This window comes from Dermacentor variabilis, chromosome 2 (assembly GCF_050947875.1).
Source record: "Dermacentor variabilis isolate Ectoservices chromosome 2, ASM5094787v1, whole genome shotgun sequence".
Taxonomy (NCBI): domain Eukaryota; kingdom Metazoa; phylum Arthropoda; class Arachnida; order Ixodida; family Ixodidae; genus Dermacentor; species Dermacentor variabilis.
The window spans coordinates 37,878,555-37,902,019 of record NC_134569.1 but is presented as its reverse complement, the minus strand read 5'-3'; the positions used below and the strand labels follow the sequence as shown (position 1 = coordinate 37,902,019).

At 41.6% G+C, this 23,465-nt stretch overlaps 1 protein-coding gene across 3 annotated transcripts; it reads right to left on the bottom strand.

The window, feature by feature from the left end:
- Positions 1-14: 14 nt before the first annotated feature.
- LOC142571653 (protein PRRC1-like) lies at positions 15-23,368 on the bottom strand. 3 transcript variants are annotated; one of them, XM_075680173.1, is made up of 8 exons: positions 23,227-23,368; positions 22,784-22,891; positions 19,124-19,457; positions 16,661-16,702; positions 12,375-12,516; positions 9,923-9,977; positions 9,000-9,273; positions 15-667 (listed from the first exon to the last, which is right to left on the bottom strand). In XM_075680173.1, the coding sequence occupies exons 2-8, from the start codon at positions 22,884-22,886 to the stop codon at positions 367-369; spliced, it is 1,251 nt and encodes a 416-aa protein (XP_075536288.1). In that variant the 5' UTR covers positions 22,887-22,891; positions 23,227-23,368; the 3' UTR covers positions 15-366. The 3 variants fall into 3 exon arrangements, with proteins under 3 accessions (XP_075536288.1, XP_075536289.1, XP_075536290.1); XM_075680174.1 differs by having other exon boundaries at positions 23,312-23,348; XM_075680175.1 differs by lacking the exon at positions 16,661-16,702.
- Between the last annotated feature and the right edge of the window lie 97 nt (positions 23,369-23,465).

Genomic DNA, 23,465 nt, shown 5'->3' with positions numbered 1-23,465 from the left:
ATGAAGTCCGCAAATACAGAAATAAGAAAGTGCTGTATTACACCACAATGAAATTGTAGCTTGCAGCTAGTATACATGTGTGCCAGGAAAAACAATTCACCATGGTGGCAGTCGCCAAAGCTCCTCTCAACTGCCTCTTGCTTTGACCGAAATTGTATGATTTGCCCTAACGATGGCACCTTCTTGTCAGGTTTCTTATAAATTCTCCACACATGTACAGCCACTGTATTCCAAGTTTCGACTTGCACAAGGCAAGCATTAGCAGTCACGTGACATCTGCCAGTACAGCTGACATCAAATCAGATGCAAGGCAACCTTTTATACAAGCCGACACTAAACAAGCAGGTAGAAGTTCCAACTTCAAGGTCACCGACGTAATGCCCTTCTGTACATGGAGGCCAGGGCACAAGCGGCAGAACTAACCAACTGTGAATCGGGAATGCCACCAAGCATTGCTCTCCACTCAGACTGTGGCACCACCAGACGAGGGCTTGCCACTTCCCCAACTGTGACAGCGAGGCCACACCAACGAAGCGGGTAGTCAGCGGGTGTCCTGTCTTGCATTTCAGCAATGAACTCAGCAGGTACAGGTGTTGGTTGGCCAAAAGTATGCAGCAACAGTCCACTTGGGTCGTCCTTTAGAACGAGGCAATGCATGTCAAACCAGCTGCAAATGATGCAAAGGCAGACACATTAGTCAATGTAGATAAAAGCAGCATTTCTTGGAAACAAAAGGGGCACAGTGACAAACACTCACCAAAACATCAGTACAGAGAATCATCATGTTCAGAAAGAGATTGCCTAGTAAATTACCCATTCCCTTTTTCCAAAAACTCTCAACTAGGTGCGAGCATCAAAAAAGCAGATTTGCCACCAATGTGACGTGTTGTACAGGTACACGTAATAGTATTTGCTGCAGTTGCTATGGTTGCCACGGCAAAAGCAAGTGGAAAACCTCTGTCAATAAAATGCCTTCTTGCCATGTACCCTTGATGACAGTCAAACAACTTGCCTAGACATCGATGACAACATTAGTGGAAGTAGTCAACAAATGCATAAATTATTGCTTTCTGTTCATTAACCCAATACCAAATGTATAACACCAAGCTACAGACTTTCAACAGTGGTGGAAAGTCAGCTTGGTCACTAAACTCGTTTTGGTCCAAATTTTTTTTTAGTAAAGTTAACATTTTATATTACATGCATCTGAATGCCATGCCAAAAGTCTGGAGGAAGAAAAGTCCCACTGGAGTTTTCAGCATTTAATCCGAAGTTTTTTGTCACGAACTGTCTAAAACTGAATGTGTTGTAAGCAGCATGTTGTTGGTCTGGCATCTTAATTCAGAATCATAATACTAGTCTTATAAATGGCCACAGATTATTTGAAGAAAATTTTGTGCCACCTAAGGTAGGCTATATACATTAGGCAGCAGGCTTCAAAATAAAGCATAGAAGCCTAACCTCAGCATGATGCAATGCATAGACATTTATGAAAATTCAGGGACAGCCATATTAACCTGTGGCACAAAGTCAACAAACTATGTCGTTCATACTGCTGACAAGTTCCACATTTCTGAAAGTAGTTTCGTTGATTGTTTTTCTCCATGTCGGATATTTGCAAAACATTATATGATTCCTAAAAGAATCATTGCACCAAAAAGGTTAACCATATAAAAAAAGAACCTGTGTTACCAAATTAATTTCTCACTTTCCTAGTCAGTATGCAGAGAACAATGTGAGGTGAGCCTTTGTACCCAATTAATTCGTGGCGTGTAGGCAAAGGTGTTGGCTTCTGTTTGAAGCACTGCTTCGACAGAGCCTTTTATTGTGGCCTCTAAATCACATTGGGTCCAGTGAGCATTGCCTCATCAGGCAGAAAATCATTGTATAGCTACGTTGAGTACCTAGTGTACACAAAGTTTATTAGCACTGTCTGCCGAAAAGCATCATGTCGCCTCCCTAGTCTAGGAAACCAACTAAAATGGACCTCATTCTCACTCGAGATTCCTCCTGTGCATAAAACTGTGGGGATGCTCAACTCGCACGCATTCCCTGATATTGTTTTCCCCGCATTGCTCTTGCGTCCTCTGTAACCTGGCTTTCCCCCGTAGCTAAGTGCCAGCGGCGGTCGGTGTAGTTGCAGCACATTACGAGAGATGGCATGATGGATAGATGTATGTTATGAGTGTCCTCTTTGGAATGGGGCAGTGGGTTGCACCACAAAGCTCTTATTTTATTGCCTAATGTCATACCTATCTTAAAGAACAAAAAAGGAAAAGAAGACATGATGAATTCCCATAACCAAAGTTTCTGACCTCCTATTATGAACTTTGCTTTTGTACGCCTCCACTGTTTGTAGTTTCCCTTCCCTACTTTTCTTCCACCAATCTTTCAATCACCTCTTACTAATCTCTATTGCGGACATGTTTACTTTCCCCCTGCTGTCGCTCAACCCAAGGGCTTCAGGGAGGCCAGTGATTTCTAAATCGATCACTGGGCAAATATCTTCACATTCTAATAAAACATGCTCCATCGTTTCCATAGCTCTACCGCAGCAAGCACATGTACAAGTGTTGCACTGCTAACGGCTTCTAACGGCGAGGTTACTCGGGCGCAACAGGGAGTAGGCTTCCTCTGGGGCTTGAGGTCAGCAATCGGAGCGGACTTTACGTACGAGTGCCAGTCCACGTTTCACAGGACCATTCTGTGAAAGGCTTCGGAGCACAACTCCGGAATGGACAAACACTATCATTCAAACAAGCCACCGTTCACGTGGCCGTACATGCAAACGGTTAGGCGTTGGTGTGTAGCATGCGGCCGAACATATTCGCTCGCTACCCAGTCATGGTAAGTCGGACTTGCTCGATTTGTTGCATGCCCATTGGCACGTTCTATCGGTAATAATTCGGCTGGCTAGAGATTGGTGTATAAAAGGGGCAGTAATGCCCACGTGATTGTCTGCAATACTGTGTTGTCATTCCTTCGTCCCAAGGGCACATGTGAGATGCCCACAATACACACTTTTAAGGCGAACGAGAAGAAAGGAAACCAAGGATTTTTGACTTAGGACGTCAATTTTTTATTAAAAATTGGCAAAAATCGAAAATTTTTAAGAAACGAAACTATGAAGTTCACAACTCTTCAACTCAACAACGAAAAATGATAATATGATTCTGTGAATTGAATCTAATAGTACATCTAAAGCGGACAAAATTGATATGTTGTATATGAATATCAAAAAATGTAGTAATATGGAAATACAGTTTTTGCAGAACCCTTGTAAACAACGTAACAAATTCACGTAACATGTAAAATGACATATAGAATTTGTCCGCTTTGAATGATCTAATGGATGCCATTTACAGAACCGCCATATCTGTTCTTGATGCAGAGCAATGAATTTGTAAACTTCGTGCTTCTACTTTTTTCAAACTGTCTAATATTGGAAAATCGTTCTAACAAAATTCAGGCCCGAAATCTAAATTCCGCTTCCAACAGTCACTAGAATTTAACTTTCTCTCTCAAATGCAACAAATTTAATGAAAATTGGTCCAGGGGTTATCTCAGAAAAACGTTTTTGCGTTTTACATGTATTTGAATAGGCCACGTTGGAGTTGGGCCCGAGCTAAAGTTTCCTCTTAAGGAAATTATAAATTAATGAAAATGAAAGCATATGAAAAAACAACTGGCTGCAGGTGGGGCACGAACCCACGTCTTCGCATTACAAGCGCAATGCTCTTACTAACTGGGCTACTGCAGTGCCGCCTTCCCATCCACTTTCTGGGGTACAGTGGAACCTCGATTATACGACTTTCTCGGGACCATGAAAAAGTGTTGTAAAATGTGAGCGTCGTAAAATCCGAACATAAATTATGCCTACAAAAATACTACTTATTTCGCACAACGGATTCACGAGAAACTTCAATGTAAACTACTAACATACTCTGCAGGGTTTGGAAACCCAAATTACCATAAAGTAAATGCGATAAGAATTATTGCTGCAGTACAGGTACTAATCATGCTTTATTCAAACGAACCTTTACGGCACTCCACTGCCCATTGCCGTGATTCCCGCCAGCTGGTGCGAACTTTAAAAAAAAGTTGGTAAGTTTCTTTTGGACCTTGTTTGATCCGTGAACCAAGAACTTTCACTCGAGTTGGCAACATCCAAAAGAAGGTCCTCTGCGGCGTCGCGTAAACAGATGAACTTCCATATGACGTCTATGTGCAATAGCACCTCGGTGAACGGGGTAGGCACAGGCTTGGCATCTGTGGTGTCGTCGTTGTCCGATGTCGCAGCGGTGTCGGCACTAGGCAAAGCACTAGACAAGGCGTCATCCAGCAACACCTTGTCACAGATTGCAATGTTGTCGTCGGCCTCCACGTACTCAGCGAAGGTCATGGTGAGGTTTAAACCCTCGAAATTATTGTCGACGAAGCCTGCATTGGCCTCGAGTGGCATCGAGATTGTTGCGTCCCCAGCAGAGGAGGCAGCCTCTCGCTTAAAGCCACAGTGCTTGAACGAGTCAGCGATTATGCTTCGCGACAGTGCGTTCCATGAACTGGCAGTAAAATGCATGGCATCGAGCACAGTGATCTTTTTTTCTGATTCGCTGCGCTCAGCACAATACGTTGGCGGGCTGGTTGGTGCGAATCCATGAATACTTTGTTTAGCGCAAAACAACAGACACAAGAAAGACAACAGGACAAGGCGCTACTCTCAATGCAGTGTCAGATGCGCTCCATAGCCACCAGCTGACACTGCACTAACCGCTCTCGGTACCCTTGCTTGGCGCACTTAATGATGCCGGCATCCAGCAGCTGCAGCCAGCTTGTGCAGTTGGGCGGAAAAAAAACAACCTTTATGTTCCTCAGGCTGGACATATGGGGTGGGTGGCACAGTGCGTTGTCCCACGATAAGCAATATTTTCCTCGCCTTAGCACCCATTTTGTTATCGAGCTGCTGCAGAAAAATTGCTGAGGAGTGAAGACGTCATCCTAGCCATTTTGTTGAAGTTGTAGCTGAACGGCAGCGTCTTCAAGTTCTTAAAGCACCGTGGCTTTGCTAACTTTCCAACAACGAGCACGGGCAGCCTCTCGGAACCATCCTCGTTACCACAGAATAGTGCCGTCACACGCTCTTTACTATGCTTGCCACCATGACAGCTGTCACCTTTAAACGCAAGGGTTTGCTCAGACTACATACGGTAAAAATACCGCTCTCATCGGCGTTGAAAACATCGCAGGGCTTGTATGCAGCAATCATCTCCGGCAGCGACTTCATCCACTCGTTCACCGTCGAAATGTCCACGGAAGTGCTTTCTTTGCAGGAGCGGCTGTACACAGTCCAGTTTCGTTTTTTAAAGCGATCCAGCCGCCTGTTCAATGCCTGAAAGTCATCGATGCCCAGACGCAATGCCACAAGGTCCGCCTTGGCGCCATCAACGTTGATCGCAAAGCTCTGTGCTTGATGCAGCCACTTGACGAGAACTTTTTCTAACTTCTCATGCTGTTCTTCTTTTGCCACTTTCTGCTTGAGTTCGGACTTGTTGGCATTCTGCAATATCACTGCTTTGTTTGCCAGGATCGTCTTAAGCAAAGATTCAGGTATCTTAAGGTCCCGGGCAATGCTGGCTTTCATGGCTCCATGCCGCTTTTCCGCTTCCTCAATAATATTCAGCTTATCGCTGAGCTACAGAACCGTCCGCTTTCGGGACATTGTCATCGCGTTGCTCCACACAACTCAAAACCTCCGCTGAATGCTGGTCGTTAGGATTGCGACGAAGAACATGAGCAATAAACCTAGGCCTCTCCGTGCTACCTTGTTGGCGATCCGCTGCTGGGAAACTGGAAAAAGAGAAACACTTCCCCAACGCGACAAGAGGCGATGGCGCCAAGAAGAGAAGGAGAAAGTGATTGTGGAGAACAAAAGGCGCTATTTCAGCACAGCGGGTGTCGCGGGCAGCTGCTGGTGGGGGGAGAGAAATGTTTCACCATAGAGTTTGTAAATAAATACCCTAGAAGGAAATGTGTCGCTAGTGTCTACGAAGGCTCTCATGAGTGTTGCCTCAACCTACATGGGAATGATGGCAAGTACAGGCTTCGGATTGGTTTCGATCTTTAGACTAGTGGCGTTTGCTTGCGGCGCAGTAAACGAAGCTATACTCAAATATTATCGTGTAAATTTTATTTCTGCAGCATCTTATGTAATGTACAACACGTTACATAACCTTTGCATGACTTTGAGATTGAAGCACGGTTTACTATGGTTTATCACCAGGGCACACCAAAGTATGCATTCTTGTGCAGTTCTGTTCCCGATTTAATGCCAGAGAATAATTAGTTATTTATTTTTACAACAGAAATAAGAACCGTGCATGTACTTAGGTAAAAATACTCATCAAGTATCTAAGGAAATAAAAATGTTGTATTGTGAGAAAGTGTTGCGCCCTGGAGAGGACTGCTACAAGTGTCGTCTGCTATGATGCCTGCTCGCTGCAAACGCGAGACTTTTCTCGTAGATGACAGGCACTTGCGAACTCTTTCGCTCTTTAGAAAGGCTGCATCGGCTGTCATGATTGCTGAAAGTCTTCAAGTACTTTTAAGCACATCTGCTGCAGTGCTAGCTGGGACGCTTGTGGCCTCCTATGAGCATACTTCATTATATTTTATATTGACATACCGCTTCCGAAGCATTATGGCGTGGCTTTGCACTTACCCATTTTGCAACACTAGACTACAGACAGGAAGCAGCAACCTTACCTACCACAAGTAAGTTTGTATTCTCAAATTCCTAAAACACGAATATCAATGAGCACATAAACGAGCAATGCATAATGAAGCCCTCAATAGAATTTGATTGTCAAGCTACTAGAAGTAAAACTGCCTATGTCTTGTATCGGTAGGGCCTTCTTTTTCCTATTCTGAAAGTTTCATAAAGCATGTAATGCTACAGTGCCAACCTAACACACTTAACAAACCAAGGTCCAAACGGTCAAAACATGTTCTTTCAACGTTTACGATGCCGTCGCTTTCTCGTCAGGGCTTCGATACCATACCGTGACACAAACATCGTCCCAGCCGCTGGCCCAGCATGCTATCGCCACCTCGAGCAACAGAACAAAGGCAGAGAGCTTTGTGTTGCACTTTCCCACTGCAGGTTATAGCAACTGCACTTGGAGCGAAACCAAAACTGTTAAAAAATACTTGTAGACTAGTTCACCAGTCAACAGAATGCCAATCCGCAGCCTGCAGTTCCCATCATTCCTATGATGGTTGAACGATCGCAGTGCCAGATTTCTCTCTAGTTATACTAATATGAAATTCTATGCGCTTCCCAAACACAACGAGAGGCAACGCCATTAAGAAGAGAGGGAGAAAGTGATTGTGGAGAAGAAAAGGCACTATTTCAGCACAGCGAGCGTCACAGGTGGCTGCTGGTGGGGGAGAGAGAAACGAACAGTGAGACAAGGTGACGCTTCGCTGTGCTCGCTCACGGGTTGCAGAATCAAGTGTCTTTCCTTTCTTTAGATCACTATCATCATCAGGAAAGAAAACTGCGCTGGAGCGAACCGGTCAAGCGGTGTGAAGCACTCCACATGCGGAGAGATGGAGCGAGGAAAGATTTCTTTCCTCCACCATTCCATCCCGCGCTTCGCGAGGGTCGTCGTATAACTCAGGTCAGGCGTAAAATTTCGTCAGATAACGGGTTTTTTAATGCATTGCTTCTATGGGGACTTCGCCGGGATTGCGCTAATCTGTCGTAAAACCCGGGTCATCGCAAAACCGGGGGACATATAACGAGGGTTCCACTGTATTTATGTTTATATACTGGAAATAAACCTGAGAGTGCTAACCAGCCTCGCATGCGGCAGCACTGGTGCCTTCAGGTAGCATGTGTGGGTTTATTAACCAGTTGTCTTCACCTAGAAAGATCACGTACACGTGACGCCTGCGACAAAAAAGGATGTTCTACATCTGCTGTCAAGGTCGTGAGGTCTGGCGCGGGTTAACGCTCCAAGGTTTAGTTCTAGCACATAAACATAAATAGCCCAGAAAGTGGATGGGAAAACAGTGCCACAATAGCTGAATTGGTAAGAGCATTGCATGCATAATGCGGAGACATGGGCTCATGCCCCACCTGCAGCCAGTTGTTTTTTCATCCACGTTCATTTCCAAGACTGTATCATTTCTTTATTTCAATTAATAAGTACTTGTAATTTCCCCTATGCTGTCCTCGGTGCCTTTGTTTGTCGGCTTCTTATGATACTGTTAAGGTGATTCACACAAAGAACCAAATCATCAGTCTCACTCCATAGGACCACGTGCCGCACGACTCAGAGGCACCAAACTGTGCCACTAGTATCCATTCTTTGTCATAGTTAGGTGCAGCACAATATGATGTCACTGAGTTATATGGTGCCCTGGTCATGAAGTAAGACACCAATTCTGCCCATCATGCTAATTCAGCTTTAGCAAGACCAGACCTTTATATATACACTTTTCAACATTTGTGGCATAAGCTGAGTGCTTAACTTATAAAAACCGAAACCAATGCTGATTGAAGCCAAAGTCAATAATCGTACTTATTCACTGATGTTAAGCACTTAGAATCTGGAAGTCAAGACCACTTGGGAGAAGAAGCCTAAAGTACAGTAAGAAACATAGCATGTGTTACATTCAGTGGTCACCTATGACTCATTCGCCATTCTAAGCACAAAAACGTAAAAACTAATTTTGTGTCTCTACACTCTTAAATATGCTAATAAATTCATAAGAGTCTGCATATCTCTGCACGCAAATAAGCAGTCTTGCTTACATTCCCATTATTGATGGCAAAAGAAATGAATGCAAAATTGCAGCACACACACACAGGGATATCATTTGACAAACATACATGCAGTAAGTTATTTCTCGTGCTAATACCATGAAAGTATCATGGCCAATGAAAGTTAGCTGTGTTCATAACAGATCATGATGTCAGTATACTACACACATACCTATCTGACGTAAGCTCCACAATGAAGCTTTCCACAGCTAAGATGGGCTGGGCAGCAGACACACGGCCTGTTTGTTGGAGTGATGTGATCCTGTCCTCGGCTGCTTGCAGACCAGCCGCAAATCCAATGGGCTGGGGTGCCATGTTAGATGGAGGCATGGTAACACCTGTAACTGTAGCTCTTCCAAAAATCTTCTGAAACGCCTCGCGGACAGGACCAATGATGCGGATCTCATCATGCGAGGCAACAAGGATGTCAATGTCTCCACCAGAATCTGTTGTTGAAGATAAAAGGTCAAGAAGGAAACACAGCAAAGTCACATGGTTGAAATTCTGCAGGGTCTGGGTTACAGCACAAAAATGCAATAGAAGATTTAGCACGCTTCTTTGAATAACGTAAGAAGCCTAAGCAATGCATATTCATTTTACGAATTTTTTTTCCTGCAAAAGCTTTGATAGTTTGTTCTCGGTACATTCTTTTTGCAGTTTAACACTGCCCAAATTTTTTGCTTAGAGTATATGTCTCCACACAGGTGATAAAGTTCTCGTGACATCCCATGACACCTTTCATTGCTACAACAAGAACATTGCTTTCATGTGCCAGGAGGTCTCTCCCCTCAACAGCTGGCCTCCATTTACCAATTTAAACATGCCAATGTGAGACTGCAAGACATGCTGAAAGGGAAAACACTGCATTTTACGAAGTTTGTGGACATGGATGCAGAAACAAACCACAGCTACACATAGTGCATTGAAGTCTTGGTGTCATCCCATCCTGTTCCTGAAGTTCGTGAAAAAGCAGCAAATTTTTTATCAAGATTAACTACCACATAATCTCACTTCTTATTTAGCTATTAGCAATATCCTGCAAGAAATACATGTATACACAAAAGCTCACAAGGTGCATTCAAAGCTGGCACTCACAAATGAATTCTTTCATTCCTGGGTCCAAGGTTGTTATCATGGAGTCAACCGAGTTCTGAAACAAACAAATGTTCCAATTTATAAACTTAAACCTAGGTGCTTTTTTATCCTGTGATAGTATAACATTCCCAGCACAACAGAGTTTCAGAACTTGCATGTACACAACATCACAAAAAATCAAAAGCCAGTTTCACTAAGCATTATGGAATGTAAGACATACACATGTAAGTAAGATCAAAAACATCTTGTCTTGTTCTATATGCAAATTATTACCAATCTTGACTCAACAATTTAATAACGCCTTCCATTCAGCACTGTACATTCAAAATCATATGATTCTTGTTCTGCTTAGTCACTATGTGTTTCCAAATCCCTGTAATAGCCAGTATATGATATATATTATGGCACATAGACAGACAGACAGACAGACAGACAGTAATAAACAACAGAAAGGCCTTTCTACTCATATTTTGGTCTCCGACCATAAAGTCAAGCACTTCAAACAGACTTTATATCGAGAACATAAAATAGCATATGATGTGCCGGGAATTGCAAAACTGGCTATTTAACACTACCACAATAGTACAGTATGTACAGCTTAGATGAGAGGAAGTATGCTAAAATACAATGTATAGGTGACAGAAGCTGCATTATGCGCATTTCTGTAGGGCACTTATGGCCTACTATGCAAGAAACCAGCAGTAAAAGGCACGTCCTGCCAAAACAAAGCATATTACTTTGTGCAGTTAGAAGCTGTTAGCTCTGCATATGCAATGTCTTTTCTCAACATATGTTTTCCTACACAGATACCGAGAAATATTTCTAGGACTAAGATTCCTGAACCAAACTATGCTACCATAGAAGCTGCAGCTACTGGGTGCCATAAAAACAGTGAAAGTAGTCATAAATGTGTTTACAATTATATGGTAGTGAACTGTGTATTAACCATAAAAGAAAAGTACATTTTAGTGCATCTCGACAAGAGACACGCAGCAGATTTCGGCAACAAATGCAGCCTAGAATCACTGGCCCAGATGGCAAATACAACCAATGACAGCATCTAAACTTTCAGATGCCATAAAGGTCTCGCAAAACAACACATGTGTCGCCAAGAGCTAATTTCAGTTTGGCGATGAATGCACCCCACAACTCAGTTGTGCGTGAGCAAGTGTCCTTAGCGGAAAAGGTCAGTGTATGAAAAGGGGGTAACAGCCAAGAAAAGGTAGTTGCTTTACAACGAGAGGAAGAGTTAAAGAAATTCATTCAGTGTATTAAAGGAATGATGTGCTTGGCAGCATATATTTGCCGTGGTAAGAATACTTAGTAAGTAGTATTTGTCTCGTTGCATAATCCCATAGAGAACAGAGCTGGTGACGAGCACGGCTGCAGTGGTAATATAGATGGCTGTATGCATTCACCAATTCTACTCACCTCTATTTCTTGTCTTTCATCATTAACAGAAGTTTTAAAGATCTCCTGAGCTACACAACACAAATATACTCATTGAGCTGCATCACTTTCAGAGATGAACGTTGCTTACACTGGAAATTAAAGTGCATCATTGACTAATTAACTAAATTTCGCTAACAAACCTTTCAACTGACTACTTTGGCACACATATCACAAAGTTACGAATTGAAGCCAGTGATTTCACAAGGCACACCCACTTGGAACGAATATTGAAACTAGCACCAGTTTTGAGATAAGGGATGTCAAACTTGTGGTAAAAATGCACTGTTGTTCCACTTACTTAATTAACAAAACATCATTTTATACACCGAAGTCTGAAAATTACTGGAACACCAATGCTTTTCGTCATGAACTTTGGGAACACATACTTAGAAATTTGTGTCATCTTCAGAATTCGTTCCAAGTGGACATGACTTTTGAAGTCGCCGGCTACAATAAATAAATTCTTGAGGGAGGGCTTTATCCGTCCCAGTCAATTATAGAATGGACCCCAGACAAAAAGCTACAAAATGTAGCTTTTTTTAGCTAATTTATAAAACTAACCTTAACTAATTATAGTTTACAATTTAAGTAGTAAAGCTTTGCAAACAGTCAAGTATGTATTTTAATTTCTTGTGCATAAAATGTCTGCCTGTGAGAGTAACCTTAGTAATCTAGCTCAAGAAGTAGCAATGTGCTTTATACCACAGGCAATTTTTTAAAATTCTGTAAATTAAAAAAAAAAGAGCCACGTATGTGTGCTGTCCTGTGTTAAGCCATGTTCAGTAATGACGTAGCAGAAGTCTGTGGAAGAGCTGAAGAAAACTGCCTCCACAGGAAAAGCAGCAATAATGACGCTAAGTCGTACTAGTTCATAATTCAGCAAACTTGTGTTGTAATGTTGGTGTAATGAAGCCTGACACATGTTATAAGTGCACATACAACCAACCAAGAAAGCGCATATAGTTTACACTTCAAACAAGTTAAACCCCAAACAACCTACCTTAGCTTTCTCTGCCACCTTGTTCAGGAAATCGTTGCCCTTAAACCAGCCCCAGACGCCAGCAGTGCCAGATGACGACTGCGGAAGGTTCTGGTCGTAGTCTGTAGGCAGGGAGACTGAGAAGGACTGATCACCCGAACCACTGCAAACACAAAGAAACGGCCCCAGCACAGAGTTCTCGTATTTCACACTACATCTCATATCTATAGAAAGCTTCCAGAGAAATGCCACTAAGACATTTCTTTTTCATTCACTTTAAGGCAAGGCATTACTGTCCTCATTCCTATGTTCATGCATACATTACACATTTACCATGCACAGACATACTTGTAAATGATGCTGCATAACACCATGTAGGATGACAATCAGATTGCCAAATATGCCAGGTGTGTGGGCAGTACCCCAACACTTCTCATTCCTATTGAGACAGCCCACATAGCCTTTTATCACGCCAGTGCTCACCCATTCTTATGTCCCACTTCCACACTATGTCCCACTTTCATACTCTTGCCCCGGATCTAGCGGACCATCTAGCCTCCACCAAACCAATGTGGTCATTTCTCAACAGACATCAATTACATCAAAGGGGCTAATGTGGCCCATGGCCTATCTTGTATGGCCACTGTGACCATACAAGATAGCCCATGAAAGGACTGAGACCATTAGCCATTATAATAAGGTCCCCCCTCACTTTCCCCTCTTTTTCTCTCTCTCTCAGATTCTTGACCACTTACACACACAGGTTAGCTCTCCTTTTTACTTTAAAGAGCATAACTTTACATCACAGTCTGCTGCTTCACAAAAGCCTCATCATATGCAGTACTACAATGGAACGTTTCAAGATGCTGGCATGTCACGATATACCCTAGCAACATGAACCGCATGACTAATCCAGGCTGCACTAAGAAAACCAACTGTTGCATGAACCCAGCAAATGCACTAATCTCAAATGAGACAGCGGGAAGTTGCAAAAGAGCTAGCCAAGCGACCTTGCTCAGAGTTTGATTTACTAAAGAAAGTGGTGATAGTTATTTTGAAAGAAAACAGCGGTTTAACAGCACTCAATAAAGAACCATAAATGTATCATATGAGAAGCTAGCATGGACATCAGGACAACTTTGTGCAGACAAATGCAAATTGACATAAAGAGTTAAAAACAGAAAAAGAATGGCAGGGCCAAACCCTTTGCAGCCTTGAGTCATTTACAATGATATGTCGTTAACTTGAAGAAATCGTGTTCACTTTCTGCACCTCTCACTGCTTTTGCAAGAACTCCATCTTCACTCCAGCATTTTCAGAGCTCTGACTCACTCTCATATAGCTTCTGTACAAGCTCTGTCTTCCCCTAGCTTTCATTTAATCCACCTCTGTCATTTCATTACACCAGTTAGATGTAATTCAGAGTTCTGACTCTTTCCATTTTAAATGTTATCTCTATAATCTCTATATGTCTTCCTGTTCATCCGTGAAGATTGCTCAAGGTAGGCAAAATGAGTGTCACATTATGGTATGTTTGTTACTACTTTACGCTGTTACTACTGTTACTAAGCCACAGAAACTGCAGGCTTACAATATCTTCGAAGATCCTTTTGTAGCCCTCCTTCAGCAGTATGTTACCGTTCCGGATGTTGGAGGAACATTTTGCCTTCATCCCTTTTTCAGCATCTTTTTGCTGATTTGACTTCATCCCAGAGATTCTCTTCATTTGCCTTTCTTCCAGGTACATCAGATTCACCCTAGTTTCACTCCTGTTTTACGTTCACTTCTGGTCACTGCTGTAGTTGCTTGCGGGTGACCTTTGTTGTTTTGAGCAATTCTTGGCTTGGTGGAACTGCCACACTTACAAGGCCAAGGACAATGCAACTCACATTATTTGTTTTCGTGACTCGCCATAAAGAGGAAGGTTCATAACAGGAAGCACTAACGTGCCACCACATATAGGCTACAAAGAAGAAGTGCAAACTGCTTTCATTTTCGTAATCATTGGCCACCACACCTCCAATAGGAGCCTTTGAAGGTGACCTGTCACAATTAATTTATTCATTGTTCATCTTATTTATAGATACTGCAATCACCAAAGCTGATTTTAGCAGGGCGGTACAACAAAGTCATACATCAATGGCAAGCATGCTACAAAAACAAATAGGGCTCACGCTAACAACAAGAAACGCAGAATGGTTACATATCCCGCTACAACATTGTGATATGCACATGCACAGCAAATTCTTCACACCACTGAGAGAGAAAATTACCATACATTAATCGTAGTAAGCAATACAATAACAATAGCATATGGCTGCGTAACTATAGTATACAATAAATACAGTATATGCTACAGTCCTTCAAGACTGCAGTACAGTAACTCGGTACATGAAAACTAAAGACACAATAGAGGAATATATAGTTTACAAACTTGGTTTAGTACTGACGATTTCAGAGTACCGAATATTCATAAAAAGACAGTTCATTAAAAGAAATTTAATTACAGGCTTCTAGATAGGAAGAAAAGCCAATAATGATTGTGCTGTCACTGTATTACTGCTAAGCCAATTCCAGTCTACTATTGTATGTGGAAAAAGAGTACTTGAATGTACTGTTGCATGTGCGGAATGAAGTGATTGTTAAGTTATGCCTCTGTCCTATGGCTATCCTGTAGAGAACGAAAATATTTTAGTTATAACAAATTTAAAACATCTATTGATTAACTGATACAAGAACTTTTGTCTGGAGCAGCAATTTCTTTTTTCTAAAGGCTGAAGATTGGCATTCTTTAACAAATCTGTCACTGATGCCCTGGAGAAATTATTAAAGACAAATCACACAGCTATTCTTTGTACTTTTTCTAGCTCATTAGTGTTACTTTTGGTGAAAGGGCCCCAATTATTACGGCATAGTCCAAAATTGGCTGTAGAATAGATTTGTAAGCCAAAAGTTGGACAGAAGGAACCTATAACTTAAGAGCTCACTTCAAAAAAAAAATCTCGTGGTTAGCATTTGCGACAACATAATTAATATGCCTATTTCAACTAAAATCACTCAAGATCGAAAAACCTAAGTATTTGTAATTAGTACTTCAGATAGTACCACATTTTGGATGCCATATTGAAAGTACAGTGGTTCTATCTGCTGAGTTACTTTCAAACACTGTTCTGTCATGATTGATCAAAATTTGCCATTTTTTGCACCTCAAGGTAACGTTCTGCAAAGCTTGATTTAACAGCAAATGGTCATAGTTGCTATCAACATCTGAGTATAAAACACAATCATCTGTATCTAGTTTAATTTAACCTTTAAATTATCACCAAAAGGAGGCTTTTTTAGCAGCATGTAAGTATGGGAGAGGCCTTTGCCCTGCAGTGGGCGTAACTAGGCTGATGATGATGATGATGATGATGATGATGATAGCAAGATTTGGCCTTTGTGGCAGTCTGGAACAAATGCAGCAGTTCTGCGACAGCAGCTAGGACAAAAAATTTGTGCTGTTCAGTGTGTGTACATGCTTGGAAAAGATATGCAATGAAATCACGGAAGTGCTATCCTTCAGTGGCGTTATTGACACTAGGCCGCTAGAGCATACTCTGTTCTTCTTTAGTACAATTCTTTATTTCATCTTCATGTAGGCCGATGATCCTAGCTCATCCGAAAATGTGTAGCAGGAGCACAGATAGCAGGTTAAGCGCACAGTGCAGTCCACTGTTAAAGAAAACACATCAGCATAAAGCACATGCAAGTTCTTTCCCTCTGGCAAGTGTAGAGTGTTCGTGGAATGAAATGAATGAATTTAGGGCTAACTAAAATACATACTTTCGTTTCAACAGTCTGCAGTTTCTGCAACATTGACCTAAGCTTGGCTCGTGAACTTAAATCAAAATCCACATCACCATTAGTGACCAGATTCATAGTGATGTGACACGGTACTCTCAAGTAATTGCACATATGGAGTGTTCTACTTAAAGTTTTCCTGTCGTGTCTAATTCCGTGAGCACTGTACAATTGCTCAGCTTTGCAGCAGATGACCTGTGGCTGGTAACACTGGCACATCCCTACACAGCTGTGCAGTGCATTGACATAGATTCTGCCGGTACTTGCAGCCAGAGCGCCAGCAAAATGAGAGCCACACATTAGGGTTTTCCCTTTACTCGTGGACTGCACCGCATGTTAGCTGAACGTTAGGAGCTGAAATGTTGCTGCAACGCCGTTGAGGCATTGAAGTGCACCCTCTGTACAGGCCCAAAGAAATAAAATTTCATGATAGTTGTTATCGTCATGGCAGAATAAGCACTTACGATTTTGCAGGGTAGAAGTAGTTAGGTTGACTTGTGTAATACCTGAAACAAGATGCAGGCATGCTAACAGTGCTAGTCAATAAAAACAAGCAGAACATCAGCGCACATGCTGTGGTGTTAGCCAGCCATGAGGTGGAGCAGCACAGCAGAAAATGTACTAGTCATATATACTGGAACACGCCATTCAGACAACAATGTATGAAGTGTTCCAGTGAGGCAACTAAAAACTTGCATAACTCATTTATCAAAGCATGCATTAATAATTCATATAAAAGCAAATTAACAAGTGACAAAAGTTTTCACATGCATTATTTAAATGGCAAAGCCATGCAATGGTCGCATAAGCTGCTATTGTTCAGCTGAAGCATTAGCCATAAGCAAGAAAGGCAGCTGTGGAGAAGAATGCTGCATTCTTGCAACATCAGACAATGCAAAACATAAGAAAAAATACATTACTCCAGTAGATTCAGACAAGGATGCACCATAACGAAAATTTTTTAGAAAAAATTTTGTTCTGCATCATGACGTCTCAACGATGCAAGATCTGAAATATTTAGAACACCTTAGTATCAAATTCAAATATTTTATAAAGGTTTATCAAACGGCAAACACACTTGCTGATCGAGTGTCATTCTATTATCTGAAAGAAGTGTGCTAGAGTTCCTACTAGAAAAATAGTATGTGTCAATTTCATGGCAGCAAGAAACAAATGGTAAAATCGAGCCTTGCTGCGTCTCATCTGATGTAAAAAACAAAGTACTATGAGCGTGTTGTTGTTATTTAATGAGATAGCGTTTGTTTTGACACTGCTAGGCCTAATGAAACATGCTTCTCTTTTTGTAAGTGACGATGGGTGCTGCCAGAATTGGCGTCCCAAGAAGGCAAAGAAGGAAAAAACTCGGCCTCAGTAGAGTTTGGATGCAACAGTGTGGATGAAAGGTGTCCTGCCACTAACCGATTCCATGAACACAGATTGTCCAAATGATCAAACAGTAAAAAAATAATAATAATAATAAATAAATAAAAGAAAGATTATTATTAGAGTTTACGATTATTTGGCTTGCAAACATGTGTGTACATACAAACTGACAATGATAAAAAAAGAAAGAAGGAGCAGGCTGGCAAGTGCCACATGAAGAGGCACAATAGCTGCCTACTCTTCAGGAAGTGAAGGGGACAAAAACATCAACTATGGAAGATACAAAGAGGGGAAGGAAAGAAAAAAATAGGATGACAGATCTTGCCATATTGTTTTTAAAAGCAATGACTAACAATAGAGCACAGCAGTAGGACGAGAAAGAAAGAGTTTCAAGAAGAAAAGCAATTCCAATGTTCTTTTACGATACCAGTAGCTTGGAAAACTTTCTTACAGACTTTGCTTTTTAAGACAGACTGCTTTCTTAAGAAACCGCGTTTTATGTATTTAAGCACAAAAGTAACTGGAATGCCAATGCATTTTGTCGGACACTCTGAAAATTAATATCTCAGAACTGGGGCTGTCCAGAGAATTCATTTCAAGTGGATACGCCATGCCAACTCAGCAGCTATAATTCGTAGATTGAAATGTGTGGCATAAAGTAATTGATTAAAAAGTTAATTCGTGTAATTAAGTTAATTATTCAATTGGAGATTTTGATTTCTCATAAAAGTAATGGCCACCCTATCGAGTAACTTATATCAAGGGTTAGAATAGTGCTATCTGCAAAAGGCAATCTAAAAAATTTGGCACAGCTAAAAAAAAAAAAGCATCTGTATATTAGTCAAACTTGCAGCACAGGTCCAATCAGAAATGTTTCAACGTGCATAAGACACACTTTAAATATAAATATTTTCATTAGTGCTTTTGCTTTTGTTGCACTATCTTGGCGTGCACAAATGTGCACACACCATTAGAAGGGGATATGATGACTACTGATGTGAGTACACAAGTGGCGATCTTCCTGATTACTTGTGGTATGGTGCCAAGTCAAGAAAGATCTTCACAAGCACAAATGGTTTCCAGCAGAACGCGCTGAATCAGACAGAAAGGGATGACGACACATGCTGGCATGTCGTCACTATTCTGATCTTCACAATGGTTAGCAGGCAAACTGCACCCGAAAGAAGTAGCCTTGCCAATGAAAGCAAGGGTACTGGCATACCTGCCAACATGTGAACTTTGAAAATGGTGAAAATCTTCCGGGCGCAACAAAGAAGATTAAAGTTTGCCCTGAGAACACACCTTTGGAGGGATACACATGCACTTTATCAATGACAATCTACCTTTTACATTTAGATGCAGCACACAAGCAGCAGTGAGAGATGTGTATTTAACTTTCATAGCATTGCCTGCTATGTAGGGGTATATGAGTATCAGCCACAAAATGCAGTATCACAGTAGTGTGCAGACACAGTATGACCAATGACTACAGTCAGACCTAGTAGGGGGCTGGACTGCGTAGAACCACACAAGCTCTAGCTTACTGTTGTGGCGGTGGTTGAGATTGGTGCTGTGCTCCCATTTGTGGTGGTTGATAGGCAGGCTGCAAGGGTGGCGGAAACTGAGATGCATAAGCTGGGGCTGCCACTGCTGCAGCTGCTGCTGCGGTCACACCCTGCGGCGGGTGCATGCCACCTGGGGAATAGGCACTTGTCACCTGGGTGTGCTGGAATGGTGAGGGCCGCAGAGGTGCCTGGCTCTGGGTCAGTGTCTGTGGGGGCATTGCTGGTTGGAAAGATGTTGGCACTGTCGTGACCACTGGGGGGCTTGACGGCGCCATCTGCTGTGTCCTCTCCATGCTTCCTGCTGCAGTGTCATCTGGATGGCAGGGCCGTGCAAAAAGTGCATGTCCCCTTCAGGCACTGTGTCTATAATTACACATGCCAAAATAATGCTCCAGATTTACACTTTATATATGTTGCATACATTATATAAGACAATTCTGATTACTCTTCTGCTTCAGAAGTTCTCTAATATGTACAAAATGTGCTAGAAAAGAACTGCTGGTAGACAAACATCTGGGTGGTTGCTGGTTTTGCCAGTATGTTGTTGTGTTGAAGGCTCTGTTCTTTCACTGTTTTAATAGTAGTGTACAACAAGCAAACTTGTGGTATAATTATGCAGTGTTTGTGAAATTGTTGAATTTTTGATTTTGTTCCTCTATCTGAACTGTTCTTCGGAGTGATGGTATAGAGCCCGTATAGTTATATGGTTTTAATTATGATGAACATGCAATAAGATATTGTTGTGAAGATGTTGGTTTATTTACACAATGAAACGAGATGTTAAGACAAAGCTTTCAACAGAACAGGGTTAACTGTAACCAGAAAGTGTTATATTCCAGCATTCATTATATTTTTCAAGCATGCTTGCAAATTTGTATTCCACTCATAATTGAGCGGTGATTTTCCAAGCAGCGAAACATTGTTCAGTTCCAGTTTGGAAACAAAAAAAATTGTTTGCGAACTGCTTAAGGCATAGTACACTAGATACTCAACCTCTCATATGTTCTTGTTGCAGGAGATGGCGTACCCACACTTTCATAAACTAGTATGTGTGTTTTTATTGGGAACAATCAACGATAACAACACTGGCGCCTGAGAAATGAGAGTTGATGTTTTATGTGGCTTAAAATACATAAATTTAATGCTACATAGCTACAGCAAACATAGGTATATGCTTCCTCTAGATGCAACATGAAATGCCTGGCTTAATTAGTTTCCCAGTGAACACACGGTATATAGTACATATGAACCAGTGAAACTAAAATAAAGGCATATGTACTGATGATGCACAATATATATCATTCTATGGTGAAGCTTGCATTCTTAGTGTTCAGTATTTCGTGCATCTTTACTAAATAATGTTTGTCCTCATATAATTTATGCGGTGTACAATAAGTGCACAAACTCAGGTACTAATATTCTATACATCAACAAATCCAGTGGTGATGACTTAATCAGCAAGTGCCTATGGGTTGCAGAGAGAAGCAACATGGCAATGGTCGCACTGCAAGTAGCTACCCTTCCATAGCCGATTGAAGTATGATTTCTTTGGCATAGGCTTGACAGGATCAACACATGAGCATGCTCTGCTGCGTTAAATAATGCACTTCTGAAAGCCTTGTCTAACTTCGATTATCAAATGTATCTTGTCATACGTGCACATGTATGCATGTAAGACATAGCAGGTGCTGAAAGTGGAGCAACAACTCCACAAAACAATGTACACACTTAATTTTCTGATCCCTTCAGGTACTTATAACTTGGTTTCCAGTAAGCTGTCTGCAGCGTTACAGGAGAATGAGATACCTAAAAGTACCACATCACCTTAAACCTAGAAAGCTCCAGAATATAATCCTCCCCTCTAGCCCGCCTTTGTCATTTTCTCAGAACAGAAAAGGATGAACAACTGTAGCACACCTTGCTGTTTTAGAACATGGACAGTAAGCATAAGAGCCAGTGCTGGGGTGAAGTCTTAAAAGAAATTGCAGCATTGCAAATAAGAAGGAGACTAAAACATTTACTTGTGGTGAAGCTTTGTCCGAATCACCATCGCAAATAGACTCTGTGAACTAAAAGCAATTGTTACAGGATGTCGATAGTAACACAGTGACTGCAGATGAATATTTTGAAGACTAATAAACTTTAAGTGCAAAGGAGACAACAGTGACATGACAGTGACGTGTCTGTCCTGTTGTCAATGTTGTTTTTCTTGCACTTCTAGTTTATTAGTAATAGAGTAACAACCAGCCTGCTCTCAAGTAATGGTGAAGGTGAGCTGTTTTATGTCTTCTCTGCAATACTTCCAAGTTTGCAATGACCCTTATAGGCCAACTGCAACTAAATTTTTTACCGCATACAAAGCCTAGTTTAAGATAATGTACTATCAGCTTCAAATGAAATGTGAATAGCAGAGTGCATGGCCGAAGTATAACTGAAGGTATAGTGCATGCCGTCCAGTCATCATCACTGACAGGCAAGCCCATCCAGTTTGAGAGCACTGTGTAATGATACCTCCCTTAACTGCAATATTTTTGTTTCTTTCTGGTTCTTTTTTACTTGAACGCAAGAAAAGAAACATCAAAGGAAACAGAAGGTAAAATAATGCAGTATGAGGCGAGTATTATCACACAGTTCAGCGAAACCATATGTGCTATTGGCGTCAAATGAAATGTGAACAGTGGTGCCCGTGATACAGTTTGCACCGTCATCTTTTCTTGCTTTTACTTTTTAACAAATTATCACTTAGAGATAATGCAGCGGCACAACCTAAGCATAAGGTTTTCTTCAGGGTAATGAACAGTTTCTTATTAATTTTATTCTGAAATAAAGAATTGTAGCAACAGTATTAATTCAAGCGGCTGCAATTGAAGACACCACTGCATGCATATGCATGCTGAAGACGCCAGCATGCATATCGTAAAATCACGTACTCCAGATCTTATGACATAAGAAGTATTTCTTGTTTATGATGCCTGTTCTATTTGAATTGGGCCAAGTCACTTCAATTGTCTGAATCCATGCATGCAAAATCCGGGACACTGTAGTTCGGGCAATTATTTTCACATATGTTTCTTTGCATTTGGGATACCGTACGTGGCTTGTTAAACGCACGCAGGGATTCGTTCATGTAAATGTGCATCCACCGTTCTTTTACATCTTGCTATCTCCTGTTCGTCAACATATGCGACTGATATCTACAGAGCACCAAGACAGCCATACTCAAAACTTGCCTTCACAATGAAGTAGCATGCAATAGGGGTATAAACGGTTTAGAGGTCAGGTTACCAAGGCCTATAGTCATGGAAACAGCTAGAGCTGCGCTTTAAGAACAAATGCTTATAGGCTGAATTTTTGCTGCAAGAACGTGAACACAGAAGAGTAAGGCAGTCGTAAGTTGCAATGAATTCTACGAAAATTCATACGCGTTGAGTTCAACCGTACGCCTTCTTTTTTATTTCAATGTGTAGAGCAGCGAAGAAATGGGAGCAAAGGACCATGCGTTGCTTCCGCAAAGCGGTGAACACATATGTCGCGGTTTTTGTACATGTAGAAAGGTCAAGTTGCACTCATTAGTGTCTCCGCACGCAAGAGAAAATAAACGAAGGACTCGGCAAAAGTTCATAATGCCAGCGGCCATACCCGACTTTGCTTCAGCAGTGTCGGAGTGCATCGCAGTGTCTTTGACGGCCACAAATTCGAATGTAGAATCCCCGTTAGCGTCGTCTGCCGCTTCTTCCATCATGGTGACTGCAAATATAATGGAGAGCTTTCAATGCCCGCTTTCCAGCAGCTGTAGAATCTGGCGCGTCACGGCCCTCTTTGCAGTTGGCAGAACACTTTCGGAACGGCGACTAGTACACGATCAAGTCAATCTTGTAGTCAGTAACGCAGATGCAAAATTGTAGCTTATTATTACTCATTCGTCTCACAACGTGCTCAAGATAAACAAAAACAAAATAACAGATATCACCGACGTGAATAAGTGCGCAAGCGATCACTGACAACGGTGCTCGCTCGATTGCCACAGAAGATCGCGACCTTCTATCACAGACGGAAACGCGTTCTGTTGAAAGAGTACTTACTCGGGCTAATGCGTTCAGCTCAAGTTAATATGAAAGCTCAGTTTACAGGCAATTTGGTTTAGCAATAGCCAGCTGAAAAACGCACCAAAACTTTCGGTGGTCGAAAACGAAATCAGCAGCCACGTCTAAACCAATGTTGTTACCTGCCAAATCTTTTTTGTGTCGTCTACAGGTAAAACTTGCGGCAACAGTCTCCTAATTAATAAGTATTTCATCAACGAAGCATTGGTTATTTATGT

Coding starts and splice junctions, on each gene's coding strand:
- LOC142571653 (XM_075680173.1), bottom strand. CDS start 22,886: ATGATGGAAGAAGCGGCAGACGACGCTAACGGGGATTCTACATTCGAA. Junction 12,517..16,660: donor TACTTCTACCCTGCAAAATC/GTAAGTGCTTAT, acceptor TTGTGTTTGCAG/TGGTTCGGGTGATCAGTCCT. Junction 9,274..9,922: donor AGGAATGAAAGAATTCATTT/GTGAGTGCCAGC, acceptor CTTCAACAACAG/ATTCTGGTGGAGACATTGAC.